At 39.2% G+C, this 13987-nt stretch overlaps 2 protein-coding genes across 5 annotated transcripts in view; one reads left to right on the plus strand and one right to left on the minus strand.

The window, feature by feature from the left end:
- na (sodium leak channel non-selective protein na) overlaps positions 1–8514 on the minus strand; it is a 57760-nt gene extending 49246 nt beyond the window's left edge. For all 4 annotated transcript variants that reach the window (XM_067784261.1, XM_067784260.1, XM_067784259.1 and 1 more), the window contains exons 1-2: positions 8410–8514; positions 3229–4421 (exon numbers count right to left, since the gene is read on the minus strand). In XM_067784261.1, coding sequence (XP_067640362.1) covers positions 3229–4341 — 1113 coding nt within the window. In that variant the 5' untranslated portion in view covers positions 4342–4421; positions 8410–8514. The remainder of the gene's footprint in view (positions 1–3228; positions 4422–8409) is intronic.
- Positions 1–13987, plus strand: part of LOC137250791 (uncharacterized) — a 373639-nt gene that overhangs the window by 118045 nt on the left and 241607 nt on the right. The gene's annotated exons all lie outside the window — the stretch shown is intronic.

The raw sequence follows: 13987 nt of genomic DNA on the forward strand, positions 1-13987 counted from the left end.
AATCGACGAATTTGTTGTAAAAATCGACGTATATTTTACTTTTCCATATTGCAAATTTAATTTTTAAATAGCCCAAAATATTTTCTAACAAAAATAATAATAAAAAATTTCTTAAAAAAAAATATTTTCTAACAAAATTGGGGAGGCTCGAAATTCATTTCAGACCTATGGTCCTATGCACAATATTACTCAGTATGACCCATAGATTCAGAAACTGGATGTACACCTGAAGTTTTTTATTCCCCATACAATCTGACCCGCCCTACTCTTTAATCTATATTATCTAAAATCTTTTATATAAGATATATACATAAGTATATAAGATATATATAGATATCTACTTTTATAGTAAACAAAACCATCTGTCCTATTGTAGCTTCTGCAAAAATATGTTGTACCTTCTTGCCTCTCTCTATCCCACTGAAAGTTTGATCCTTGTCTCTTCTCCGTATCGTCTTCCTTTCACTTTCTCGACTTTTCTCCCTTCTATTCGCACTTTATTTCTCTCCCTCAACCACCCTCTATTTTTATTCATTCCTTCTCTAGATTTTTCTCCTTCCCATCTTCCCCTCGCACTTTCTCCATTTGTATCTCCATTTCCTATTCTCCTTTCTCATTTCATTTTCCTCTATTTTTCTTCCTCTCACCCTTCTCGTGCTCTGCGTCTCCAAGTCCATCTAATATCTCTTATTTTCCTTTTTACCTTTTGCAGCATTTGGCTTTATGTAAAACTCTCCCTTTTCCCCTCGCTTTTCTCCTTAACCACCACCCCTTATTAAAACCCTCACTTACATATCCTTTTTGATACGCATATTGTGTAAACACATTCTGGGATCACCCTGGTCCACATTTCGGTCTATATTTCAGAACCAACATATTTCGAACTTGATTTTATATGTATATAAGATTAACCTGTTCGAAAGGCTGCTAAATAATAAATTTCAAACAAATCGCACCATCCTGGTTCATTTTCCGGAAAGAGGGGATCCCTTATGTTAAGCTTGTCGAAGGTTCACTTGCCGGAAAGAAATGTTTTTCAAAAAGCACCACAAATTCGATTTTTTGGAATAGGTCGGTCCCGGTCCGATTTCCTGAAGGAAATCCCAAAGAGGTACTAAAAATACGTTTTTTTTTTTTGGAATTAGTCGGTCCCTGGTTCACTTCCCGGAGTGAAGTATCTCCAATATTAACCTGGTACTTCCGTATCGAATTTCAGAAATAAATATATTAGCTAGGGTACCCGGCAGACTTTGGTCTGCCCGAAAATTGGTTTGCTTACATCTCAAGATTGAGCCCCGATTCCCCTCTACACTCTCTATAGCATTCTCTTCTACTTTATATTCCATTTTTTTCTTAGTCTTGTCCGTCCCTTATTCCATTTATCTTCCTCCTGCTCCCGAACCCATTCCCAATCCAACTACCGCTCCCACTCTCACTAAAACTGTAAAGTATTTAGGTTTCCTTGTATGCTTGGTATTGTAGTTTCTTGGATAGCATGAAACATCAATCCGTTTCAAAACCAGTAAGGTCCCGGTTGCTTCTTTTGATACTTAGACAATATGAAAACGGATTACATTGAAATTTACGACAACAATAACAGAAAACTTGAACGAATCGATCGAAATTCTTATAAAGGAAGACGAACGCTAATACTAATACCAATACAAACACAAGTACGAATATGATCCAAAATGAATACGGATACAAATATGTACACGCCAGTTCGAAAAAGCACTATCGCAGAAATTGTATGAGATAGGACTTTCCATCTCAAAACAAGTTTCAAAAATGTTCTATTTCAGAATTGACAGCCACATCATTGAGACTTATAAATGATATGTTTCTAATCGCAATGCCTTTCGCATAGCAAAACAGAGTAGAACGAAATTTGAAACGTCATTTTGATAAGAAATCTTATCCCTGAAATAAAATGAATGAGAATAGGAATACGAACTGAAATAACATTGAATTCAATACTATGGTCGGGTAAAAAAGATCTTAAATTATACCTCATAAGCCCATGAACGTGTTTAATAGGTTATGTATGCCTTTCCTCTTCCTCGATGGATTCGCTCATGTTGTTTTTGTTTCTCATTAAGTTATGCTTGCAATTACGTCAAAGATGTGATTTTATTCAATTAATCGAGTAGGTCGAATAATCAAATGATCAATAATTCGAGTACTGAATTAATCAAAATTTGGATTAATCGCTTAATCCGAACTGTTATTATTCAAAAGGACGTTTATTAAATTCATTTGCTTTTCGATTAATCAAAGCAAAACCTCATGCTGCTGCATTAACGTCAGGGCTGTGCCTTTATTCGATTAATCGAGTAGATCGAATAATGAATTGCTCAATAATTCGAGTACTGAATTAATCAAAATTTGGATTAATCGCTTTATCCGAACTGTGATTATTCAAAAAGTCGTCTATTAAATTCATTTTCTTTACGATTAATCAAAACAAAACCTCATGCTGCTGCATTAACGTCAGGGTTGTGCCTTTATTTGATTAATCGAGTAGGTCGAATAATCAATTGCTCAATAATTCGAGTACTAAATTAATCAAAATTTGGTTTAATCGCTTAATCCGAACTGTTATTATTCAAAAAGTCGTTTACTTAATTCATTTGCTTTTCGATTAATCAAAACCAAATTTTCATGCTGCTGCATTAACGTCAGGGCTGTGCCTTTATTCGATTAATCGAGTAGGTCCAATAATCAATTGCTCAATAATTCGAGTACTAAATTAATCAAAATTTGGATTAATCGCTTAATCCGAACTGTGATTATTCAAAAAGTCGTTTACTTAATTCATTTGCTTTTCGATTAATCAAAACCAAATTTTCATGCTGCTGCATTAACGTCAGGGTTGTGCCTTTATTTGATTTTTCGAGTAGATCGAATAATCAATTGCTCAATAATTCGAATACTAAATTATTCAAAATTGGGTTAATCGCTTAATCCGAACTGTGATTATTCAAAAAGTCGTTTATTAAATTCTTTTGTTTTTCGATTAATCAAAATAGTATTTCATTTTTGATTAATAAAAAATACAATAAACCCGTTAATCGAGTACATTAAAATGTGATTAATAAAACTTTGAGTTAACAATACATTTAACGATGATGATTTACATACATTGAACATTGCTCAAATACATACATATATATATGAACATAGTATATCTATGCACATATATACATACATTTACATATATGTACTCACGTGTAGAACACCACGTATATGCATTTTGGCTATCATTTCGGCGGTGAATAGTATCGTGACAGCGGTGTCCGATACGAATGTTATATACTGTAATGGGGGATGCCGCTCGAAAGTTTTCGGCGTATTCAATGAGACTGAGGCCAAGGATACTAAAGCGCACAAACGCATTAGTCGCCTTACCCACAGCTTATTCACCCATTCAATATCGGCACTTTCGTTAAGCGACTCCTCGGGACCGTAATCGGCCAAAAACGGTTCGCCCCCCTTGAGGCTTTGCTTGCGGCCGAGCATCTTATTACCAATACCCGTAGCTAGGCCCAACCCAATAGGGGGGACGCCAGTTATGGCAGCACTGCTCGGACCCATCGTACTACTGATGCCGCCACAGATGCCCATACCAGCACCACCGCCTATCGCACCGCTGCCAACGCCACCAATACCGCCCATGACACCACCGCCAGTTATGCCTGCTCCACTACCGCTTCCGCTGACACCAATACCACCAACACCGCCGCTACTGCTGCCACCGACGAGGCCACCACCACTACCCGCACCCACCGACGACGATACATTTTGACTTTGTACACCTAATTGGCCACCAGCAATACCGGTGCCGCCACTTGTTGACGCTGTGGTCCCCCCGACCATTGTGGGTATAAATGCAGGACCACTACTGCCACTGCCACTGACTGAATTTACAACTGATGGACTATTAACGGTACTAGTGCCATCGAAACTTTGTGCCGTTGTGGAAACGCCTGCTTTACGTGAGATGCGCGATAGACTGCCTGAGCTGTGTCCTTGACTGTAACTGCCACTAGGATTGAATGTGAAATGACTATGACTTGACGACTGATGATGATGGTGTAATGATGATCGAAATTGCTGTAGTTGTTGCTGTTGTGATATAGGTTGTGAATGTGGTTGTTGAAGACTGTGTCCGCTGGAGGAGCTGGTGCTGGCTGGCGGTGTAGTTATTGTGCCCCCTCCACCACTTGTTCCAGCACCGACACCAACGCCAACACCGGTAATGGTCGACGCCGATTGAGAGCCGGTGTCGTTACGATTGCATGTTGCAGCTCCTAAGCGACGCGTATGCAATCGGTCAATCATTCAAACATTTAGATTGTGCACATTCTATGCGGGCGAGGGAAATACACTAACTTTGCCAAGATATCCGAAATTGTTGTGCGCTGAAAATAAAATGCAGAGAGAAGTTAAGCCAAATATTATACATATATGCATAGTTCATCAAATCTAATGCTAGGAAGCTTAAAAACAAGCAATCACTTGGAATGTTTTAACTCATTATACATGGCAAGCTTGTTATAATGCTGGAAAGAGTACGTAATAGAGCTGTTGGTAGTAGTAAAGCTCCCATAGGCACCGCTTCCACGACTCTTTGCACTTTAGACATCTCAAACCAAATTGTCATCCTTCTATGTACCTAATGTACAAAGTCCTAATCTGATTTTGACCTCCAACTCTCCTTCAGACTGCCCGATCACTGAACCGTCTTCCAGGAAGAAGTTTCAGCCATCATGAAGCCGCAGTTAGGATAGGCACACACAATGTCGGCAAAGAAATCTAGATTTTTAGCGACTGCCAGGCTGCCGTCAAATCTCTTGGCTCTTACTCGTTCAAATTTGAACTAATACTAAACTGTCACCGATCTCTTGGAAAGATGGCCCAACAGAACCGTGTACACCTCACATGGATCCCTGGACATAGAGACATCGAGGGAAACTACATTGCAGATGAACTCGCTAGGCAGGGTACAACCAGGCAGATTCTTCCTGGCCAAAACGCTTAGGTTAGCTCCTTGCCACATGCAAGCTAATGCAAAAAGAGCACATTCATCGTCAAGCCGACGAAAGATGGCTACAAAAATCGGTGTCAGACATCGAAGAAAACCTGTCCGAAATGGGACCCTAAAAGATCCCGTAGCGTGTACAACCTAAGTAGGGAAACAATTTCTACACTCGTAGGGGCGCTAACTGGGTATTGCCTTGCACGTAGGCATGCAAAAAGGTTAAGAACGCCTCATCGTCGATGCTGCAGGAGTTGTAAACACTATGAAGGGGAGAGAACGGTGGTTCACCTCATCTACAACTACCCGGCACTAAGCGGCAAGCGGCAGCGCATCCTGGGTGCTCCATTTATAGATCTGACGAAAAGTATCAATTTTGAGGACCCTCACCACATCATCTTGCCGCACACGAATGCTCGCCGCAAAAAAGTGGAAAAGCGCCAAAGCGACTGGTTTTCGGGGTTGACTTTGGAGCGAGCAACAATGGGAATTTTATTTGGCTATCAGGCCAGTACAGTTATTTATTTTTAAAACTGTGCCATGAGAGCCATTCCTATTAATACACGTACCAAGGAGCGGAGGCGTTCTTAAACAACACAAATGTCAAACAAAGAAATCGCGACTAGTATTAGAAAAACCACGCTTTACACGAGACGTACAGACAAAAGAGTGACCGTGACAGAAGTTTCGATGGTTCCCGAAATGTCCGGCCAGTATCTCAATGGTGCTTGTTACCGGAACTTACCAGATCTATGTCCGGAAAAGGACCGTCAACTCTCTAAAACCGAGAGGAGTGTCTTTATCGCTACAACAACATCAGCAACAAACGCGGTTAGGTTCCAAGCCTCCTCAGAGGAAGTATCGGCGGACAGTCGTTTTGCAAGGAGCTACTCCTTGGAAGACAATTGTTTACCGATCCGCGATAAATTAGGTAGCATTACATTGAAATGCTAGCATTCAGTCCTGGCAGGAATCCTGAATCACTCCAGTGCATAGAACCGTTGTCGTGGAGGGCCCGAAATACCCAAAACGTCGATTTTCTTCAACACATATGTACATACATAAACAAAACCTTTTTATACTCAGCTGAGCGGAGTTCACAGAGTATATTAACTTTGTTCGCATAACGGTACCCCGTAAACTAATCGAGATAGATATGGATTTCTATATATCAAAATGATCTGGGCGAAAAAAGAAATTCATTTAGCCATGTCCGTCCGTCCGTCCGTCTGTCCGTAAACACGATAACTTGAGTAAGTTTTGAGGTATCTTAATGAAATTTGGTATGTAAGTTCCTGGGCACTCATCTCAGATCACTATTTAAAATGAACGAAATCGGACTATAACCACGCCCACCGAAAAAGAACGATAATTTTTTACCAAAGACGGATAAAGCGATGAAGCTTGGTAGATGGGTTGACCTTATGATGCAGAATAGAAAATTAGTAAAATTTTGACAATGGGCGTGGCACCGCCCTCTTTTAAAAGAAGGTAATTGAAAAGTTTTGCAAGCTGTAATTTGGCAGTCGTTGAGGATATCATGATGAAATTTGGCAGGAACGTTACCTCTATTACTATATGTGTGCTAAATAAAAATTTCCTAAATCGGATAACGAAAACGCCCACTTTTTAAAAAAAAAATTTAAAAGTCAAATTTTAACAAAAAATTGTATATCTTTACAGTATATAAGTAAATTATGCCAACAATCATCTCCAGTAATGATATGGTGCAACAAAATACAAAAATAAAAGAAATTTTCCAAATGGGCGTGGCTCCGTCCTAGTGAAATTTGTTAAGGGCATAGCTTCTATGACGATAACTGTTTTCTGTGAAATCAGTTGAAGTCACGCCCAGTTTTTATACACAGTCGACCGTCTGTCCTTCCGCTCGGCCGTTAACACGATAACTTGAGCAAAAATCGATATATCTTTATTAAACTTAGTTCACGTACTAATATGATCTCACTTTAGCCTGGTAATAAAAATGGGCGAAATCCGACTATGACATCGAAAATTTCGAAAAATGAAAAAATGCCATAATTCTATACCAAATACGAAAAAAAAGGATGAAAAATGGTGATTGGATTGGTTTATTGACACAAAATATAACTTTAGAAAAAGCTTTGTAAAATGCGTGACACCAACCATGTTAAGTACAAGAAAATGAAAAAGTTTTGCAGGGTGAAATCAAAAGCCCTTGAAATCATGGCAGGAATACTGTTCCTGGTAATACATACTATATAAATAAATTAGCGGTACCCGAGAGATGACGTTCTGGGTCACACTGGTCCACATTTTGGTCGATATCTCAAAAACGCCTTCACATATACATACAAATAGCATCCACCTATAGAACTATGGCCCACTCCCTTTTAAAATACTCTTTAATACCTTCCATTTGAAACCCATGTCATACAAACACATTCCAGGGTTACCCTAGGTTCATTTTCCTAAATGGTGATTTTCCCTTATTTTGTCACCAAAGCCCTCAGCTGAGTATGTAATGTTCGGTTACACCCGAACTTAGCCTTCCTTACTTGTTAATATTATTATTATTTTAAATGAGAAAAGCAAACTCGTTATGATAAATACGCCGCCGCCGGTATACTCTACAATACACCAAATTAACAATAGTTGTAAGACTACACGTACCGGCATACGAAACCACACCACATCGTAGACCAACTTATTTGGATCGCGTAGGAGTGTATGTAATAGTTTGTAACCAATATAGGATATTTATCTTACAAACATTCATACTCTCTTTACATATACATATATTTAATTACGCATGCGTATAGCTAAAAAGGTTCATGACCTTTGACATTGCAAATAAATTTCTCAAATGTAAACAAAAATCAGCTGTTTCAAATGCGCTACCCCCAATTAACAGCTGAAACGAACCGACATATTTCGGCGTGTCAACAAATCAAAAAACCGGTGCACACTTATGCACGTGTGTATTTTAGAATACATATGTACGCATATGTATGTATGTGGGTGGGTATGCATGCACTTCGTAAATTTGTTGTACACATATAAAAAGGTAGTATACATGCAGGCGCAAAATTTTATTTTTGAAAAATCAATATCAGTAGCTGGTGGAAAAATTTTCCAACAGATTTTTCTGCTATTATTAAGCATTTTTAATAAAAAAATTTGAAATAATATTACAAAGCTTAAGAAGTAACAAAAAATTTTTAATATTTTTCTATAATTTCACTTTGAATTTTCATCACTTTTAGATACATTTGAAAGCTTATACGCCCTTAAGTATACTATATATTTTGCAGAAACTTTAACTGAAGCACTTATTTCGTTGTAAAACATATTAAAGTATAAATAATTCGCGTTAGTTTTAACTATTTTACCTTAGAATATGCAAATTATATAATTATATGAAAAATATATCTAAACATTTTGCAAAATTTGCGCATATGAAAATTTTCACAGCCTTCTATTTAAAACGTCTGTTCAGTAGTTATATAAAATCAATACTGATGTAAGTAACATGAACGAATTCGCTCCTGACTAAAGCACTCGAGTCCTGGTGGCCTTTATGATATGGGTCGTTCTACTTCAAATCAGCGCACAACAGTATATGTTTATAGTTTTTGTTTGCAACAAAATAACCTTTACTGTTTTCTGAGAGCAACCTTCGTACAGATAATATTTGCTGGATACACATTAGACTGGGTCGATTTATTAACCGATATCGCGCCATCGATTTTTCGATAGGATTTGGGCTCAGGAAAAAAGTTCCACTACGCATACCCAAAAAAGTAATTTTCGAGCCTGCGAAATTTCATTTTTTTACTTTTTTTCGACTTTGATTTTAAAGGTTTTTTTCATGACCTAATAAAAAAATTTTCATTTGATTGTAAAATTTTCATGTATACCCTGTCCGACCGAAAAATGTCCGCTAAAAACGTTGTCGATAACAGTTTTTTGAAAAAAAAAAGATATTTTAGCGCTAACGTTTTTAGCGGACATTTTTGGGTCGGACAGGGTATAAATATGAAAGCGTCAATTGGCAGCCGATGGTAACTTATTTCGTTCAAGCGTACCGCCGACTTCATCGTTACAGAAAAACGCACTTTAATAAACTTTAAAAAAGGAAAGTGGGACGAATACAAATCTTTTACAGACAACCTCTTTGCTGCCCTCCCTATCCCGACTGATGCCCGCCAAGGGGAGCGTGCTTTCCGCAAGGTCATTGAATCCACCTCGGCACGTTTCATTCCCGCCGGGAGAATTCCCAAATTCGGACCCACTTCCCGGCGGAGGCCGCAAATTTAGCGAGAGAACGTGACCTTATAAGACAGCTCGACCCAGGCGACCCCCAAATAAAGGATATAAACCAACGCATCAGATTGCTTGTGGATGAACACAAGCGGGCGAAATGGGAGGAGCACCTAAGAGGTTGTGGTAAACTTTGATCCACCGTAAAGTCCCTATCGAATCCGTCTAAGCACACAAGTGCTGTCGGATTCGAAAAATGTGCGAGCGCTTTCTGTCGTCAATATGTAATGCATTCTACGGTCGACAAAGATAGACGGAGGGCCAACAGACAGGCACATAAACATAAATTCAGCGCGTCACCAATTACCATCACCGCCAGAGAGGTTGAAGATGCCATTGGTCACGCTAAACCATCCAAAGCAGTGGTCCCAGACGGCATAGCTATGCCGATGCTTAAAAGCTTAGGGAAAGAGGGTTTCAAATACTTAGCACATGTCTTCAGCCTGTCTCTTTCCACCTTTGTCATACCCGAAAAAAGGAAAATGGCCAAGGTGTTCCCGCTTCTAAAGCCTGGGAAACCAGCTAACATATTATCGTCCGATATCTCTCCTATCGCCAGTAGCAAAGACGCTTGAAGCCATTTTGATCCGCTATTTCAAAGCAAATTTGCAGCTAGCCTGTCATCAGCATGGCTTCAGAAAACTCCATAGCACCACTACCGCGCTAAATGCCATCAGCGCCCAGATAAATTGCGGTTTAAATCAAAACCCCCACCATAGAACAGTACTCGTAGCGCTAGACCTATCAAAAGCTTTTGATACAGTCAACAATGGCACGTTACTGCAAGACCTGGTATGGACCCCATGTCTTAAAAAGTGGACCGCAAATTATTTGGGTGGCCGGCAGGCATCGGTGCAATTTAGAAACGAAACATCAAAACCAAGAAGATTTAAACAAGGGGTGCCACAGGGTGGTGTCCTATCCCCACTTTTGTTTAATTTCTACATATCTAAGCTACCTTCACCACCAGAAGGAGTCACTATCGTGTCATACGCCGATGACTGCACAATAATGGCCACAGGCCCAGGCCCATAGATCGATGAGCTCTGCAACAGAATAAACGGCTACCTCCGTGATCTCTCCAGTGTTTTCGCCTCGCGAAACCTGGCGTTATCTCCGACTGAATCTTCTGCGACCTTATTTACAACATGGACGTCCCAAATGTCGACCATTTTTAACATCCACGTCGATGGCACTACGCTACCGACTGTCCTACACCCCAAAATCTTGGGTGTGACGTTTGATCAGGATTTACATTTTGGTAAGCACGCAGCCGCAGTTGTTCCGAAAATCCAGAGCCGTAATAAAATCCTCAAATCCCTTGCTGGCAGTACCTGGGGAAAAGATAAAGAAACGCTCATTACAACATACAAAGCAATTGGCCAGCCGCTCACTTGCTACGCGTCACCCATATGGTCGCCAAGCCTAAAAATTACCCACTGGAAGAAGCTACAGGCCTGACAAAATACTGCTCTCAGAATCGCCACGGGCTGCCTTCTTATGTCCCCAGAACACCATTTACATAATGAGGCGAGAATACTCCCCATCAGGGAGAGAAATGAGATGCTAACCAAACAGTTCCTGTTGAATACCCAGAAACCTGGGCATCCAAACAGACATCTGATTGATGAGCCAACACCGCCTAGGGGCTTAAGAGTCATCTCCGTAAGCATTTTGAGGAAATACGGCACCTGAGAACCCAGCCGTATGAAGCAAAAAAACACAAGCAGGTCCTTGGTGAACTCCAGAAACAGGCGTCGGACCTTTATGTCAGAGATTGCCCGGTGAATCCAGTACTCACAGAAAAGTACCCAAAACTTGTGGAAGAGGAACGCATACTCCCCAGGGAAACGCGTGTCACTCTTACTCAACTTCGTTCTGGATACTGTAACAGGTTAAACTCTTACCTATCCAGAATCAACCCCGACATACAAAATGTATGCCCCGCTTGCAATGTGTCCCCACATGACACCAACCATCTCTTTAATTGTAATGTGGAACCAACGCCTCTAACACCCCTTTCATTGTGGTCCACCCCTGTTGAAACAGCAAGTTTCCTTGGACTCCCGTTAGAGGATATTGATGACAATTTGTGATCGGTCGCGACTGTTAGGTGGGGGGAAGCACTGCTACAACAACAACAACAAGCCCAACTGATGGATTCGAAATACCTATTTATTAATTGAACTTAATATTTTTTTGGTTTCAAAATGCTCAAACGAAACTGCAATCTAAATTGAAATACTTGAGAACGATTTTATTATTTTAAAATTCTGCTTGAAAAACTATGTAATTTTAAAAACTGAATATCCTGCTGAAAAAATTGCAATTTCAAAAAACAAACTTGCAAGAAGTGGACTATTTGACGGGTATACCTACATATGATGAATTTCATATCAAAACCTATAAAAAAGGCACATTTTGAACCCGACCCCCTCAGATTTTTATGAAATTTTGCATAGACGTACACTTCACCTATACAAACACCGCCTCGTTTTTAGAAACTGCATTTTAGAAAAATTGTGGGCGTGGAAAGGTGTCAAAGTTGTGAAAAATTCGTGAAAAATTACGGTAATAGGTACTTTTGAGCTGTGATAACTACGGAATGGCTCAACCGATTTCCAAGATCTTGGTACCATTGGAAAGGTATTCGAATCGGCTTTCGACAATATACACTGTGAAAAAGTTTTATTACACTGAAAATCATTTTTTTGTTTTTAAATGCTTGATCTTTGTAAATTACTCCAAGTATAGTTTTCAAAAAAACTTAGGGCTTCATTCTGTATTGTGAACGATAGCTTAGTCGAACGATGCGCATCCAAAAGATTTCGTCTAGCAATGGTATTCTCTATAATTTTCGTTCGGCCCTTACGTAACTTACTTAATGTCAAACGGGAAGGCGAAAGCAAGTGTCAAATGATATGTTGCCATCGTTTAACACAGTGCAAACACATTAGCGATTCGTCTCCGAGGCGAAACGAACGTTCGTTTCGTAATAGAGAATGAGGCCCTTAAAAAATTGGTTTTCAGTGTAATAAAAAAAAGCCGGTTCGAATACCTTTCCATTGGTATTTAGATCTTTGAAGCCGGTTGAGCCGTTCCGTAGTTATCACAGCTCAAAAGTACCATAATATCAAAAATAAAGAGATGCATTTACTTAAAATTAAAAAAAAAAAAGAAAAAATACGCCATTTCAGTTTTTGGATATGTTATATACATATATTAAATAGACCTTTTCTAAAAAATATATATTTTTTTAAAACTCTTGGCCTTTGAAAGTTTGTTCAAGTTTAAAATTTTATTTTAGAAACAAAAAATTTTTTTTTCTGTGCATTAAAAATTTTTTTACAGTTTATGTTTTCGAAAGCTGATCTGAATACCTTTCCAATGGTACCAAGATCTTTGAGCCATTCCGTAGCTATCACAGCTCAAAAGTACCTATTACCGTCATTTTTCACAACTTTGACACCTTGCCACGGCCACAATTTTTAAAAAATGAAATTTCTAAAAATGAGGTTGTGTTTGTATAGATAAAGTGTACCTGTATGCAAAATTTCATCAAAATCTGAGGGAGTCGGGTTTAATGCATATCGCTTTTGATATTAAATTCATCATATATAACTCACTTTCAGTCAAATCATGCAAAGTTTGACCCCAACTTATCGTTAACCTCTAGTTAGCTTCATTAACTGCAGCGTAAGAAGTGTTTTATTTTCAAGCTTGCAGAACATGTTTTACAGGATAAAACAAAGTTTGTTACCAAAACCCAATTTCATCTAACCGGTGGGACATTGAGTGACTCATATCCATATATATAAGCATGGATGTGTTAAAAGTTACCCTGCAGGGAGATAAATGGTTAATAAAACAAGTAAGGAAGGCTAAGTTCGGGTATAACCGAACATTACATACTCAGCTGAGAGCTATGGAGACAAAATAAGGGAAAATCACCATGTAGGAAAATGAACCTGGGGTAATCCTGGAATGTGTTTGTATGACATGTGTATCAAATGGAAGGTATTAAAGAGTATTTTAAGAGGGAGTGGGCCATAGTTCTATAGGTGGACTCCTTTTCGAGATACCGCCATAAAGGTGGACCAGGGGTGACTATAGAATGCGTTTGTACAATATGGGTATCAAACGAAAGGTGTTAATGAGTTTTTAAAAAGGGACTGGGCCTTAGTTCTATGGGTGGACGCCTTTTCGAAATATCGCCATAAAGGTGGGCCAGGCGTAATTCTAGAATTTGTTTTTACGATATGGGTATCAAATGAAGGGTGTTAATGAGTATTTTAAAAGGGCGTGGGCCTTAGTTCTATAGGTGGACTCCTTTTCGAGATACCGCCATAAAGGTGGACCAGGGGTGACTATAGAATGCGTTTGTACAATATGGGTATCAAACGAAAGGTGTTAATGAGTATTTAAAAAGGGACTGGGCCTTAGTTCTATGGGTGGACGCCTTTTCGAAATATCGCCATAAAGGTGGACCTGGGGTGACTCTAGAATTTGTTTGTACGATATGGGTATCAAATGAAGGGTGTTAATGAATATTTTAAAAGGGCGTGGGCCTTAGTTCAATAGGTGGACGCCATTTTGGGATATCGCCATAAATGAGGGGTGACTCTAGAATTTGCTTGTACGATATGG

The sequence above is a fragment of the Eurosta solidaginis genome, chromosome 4 (assembly GCF_040869045.1).
Source record: "Eurosta solidaginis isolate ZX-2024a chromosome 4, ASM4086904v1, whole genome shotgun sequence".
In the NCBI taxonomy this organism is placed as follows: domain Eukaryota; kingdom Metazoa; phylum Arthropoda; class Insecta; order Diptera; family Tephritidae; genus Eurosta; species Eurosta solidaginis.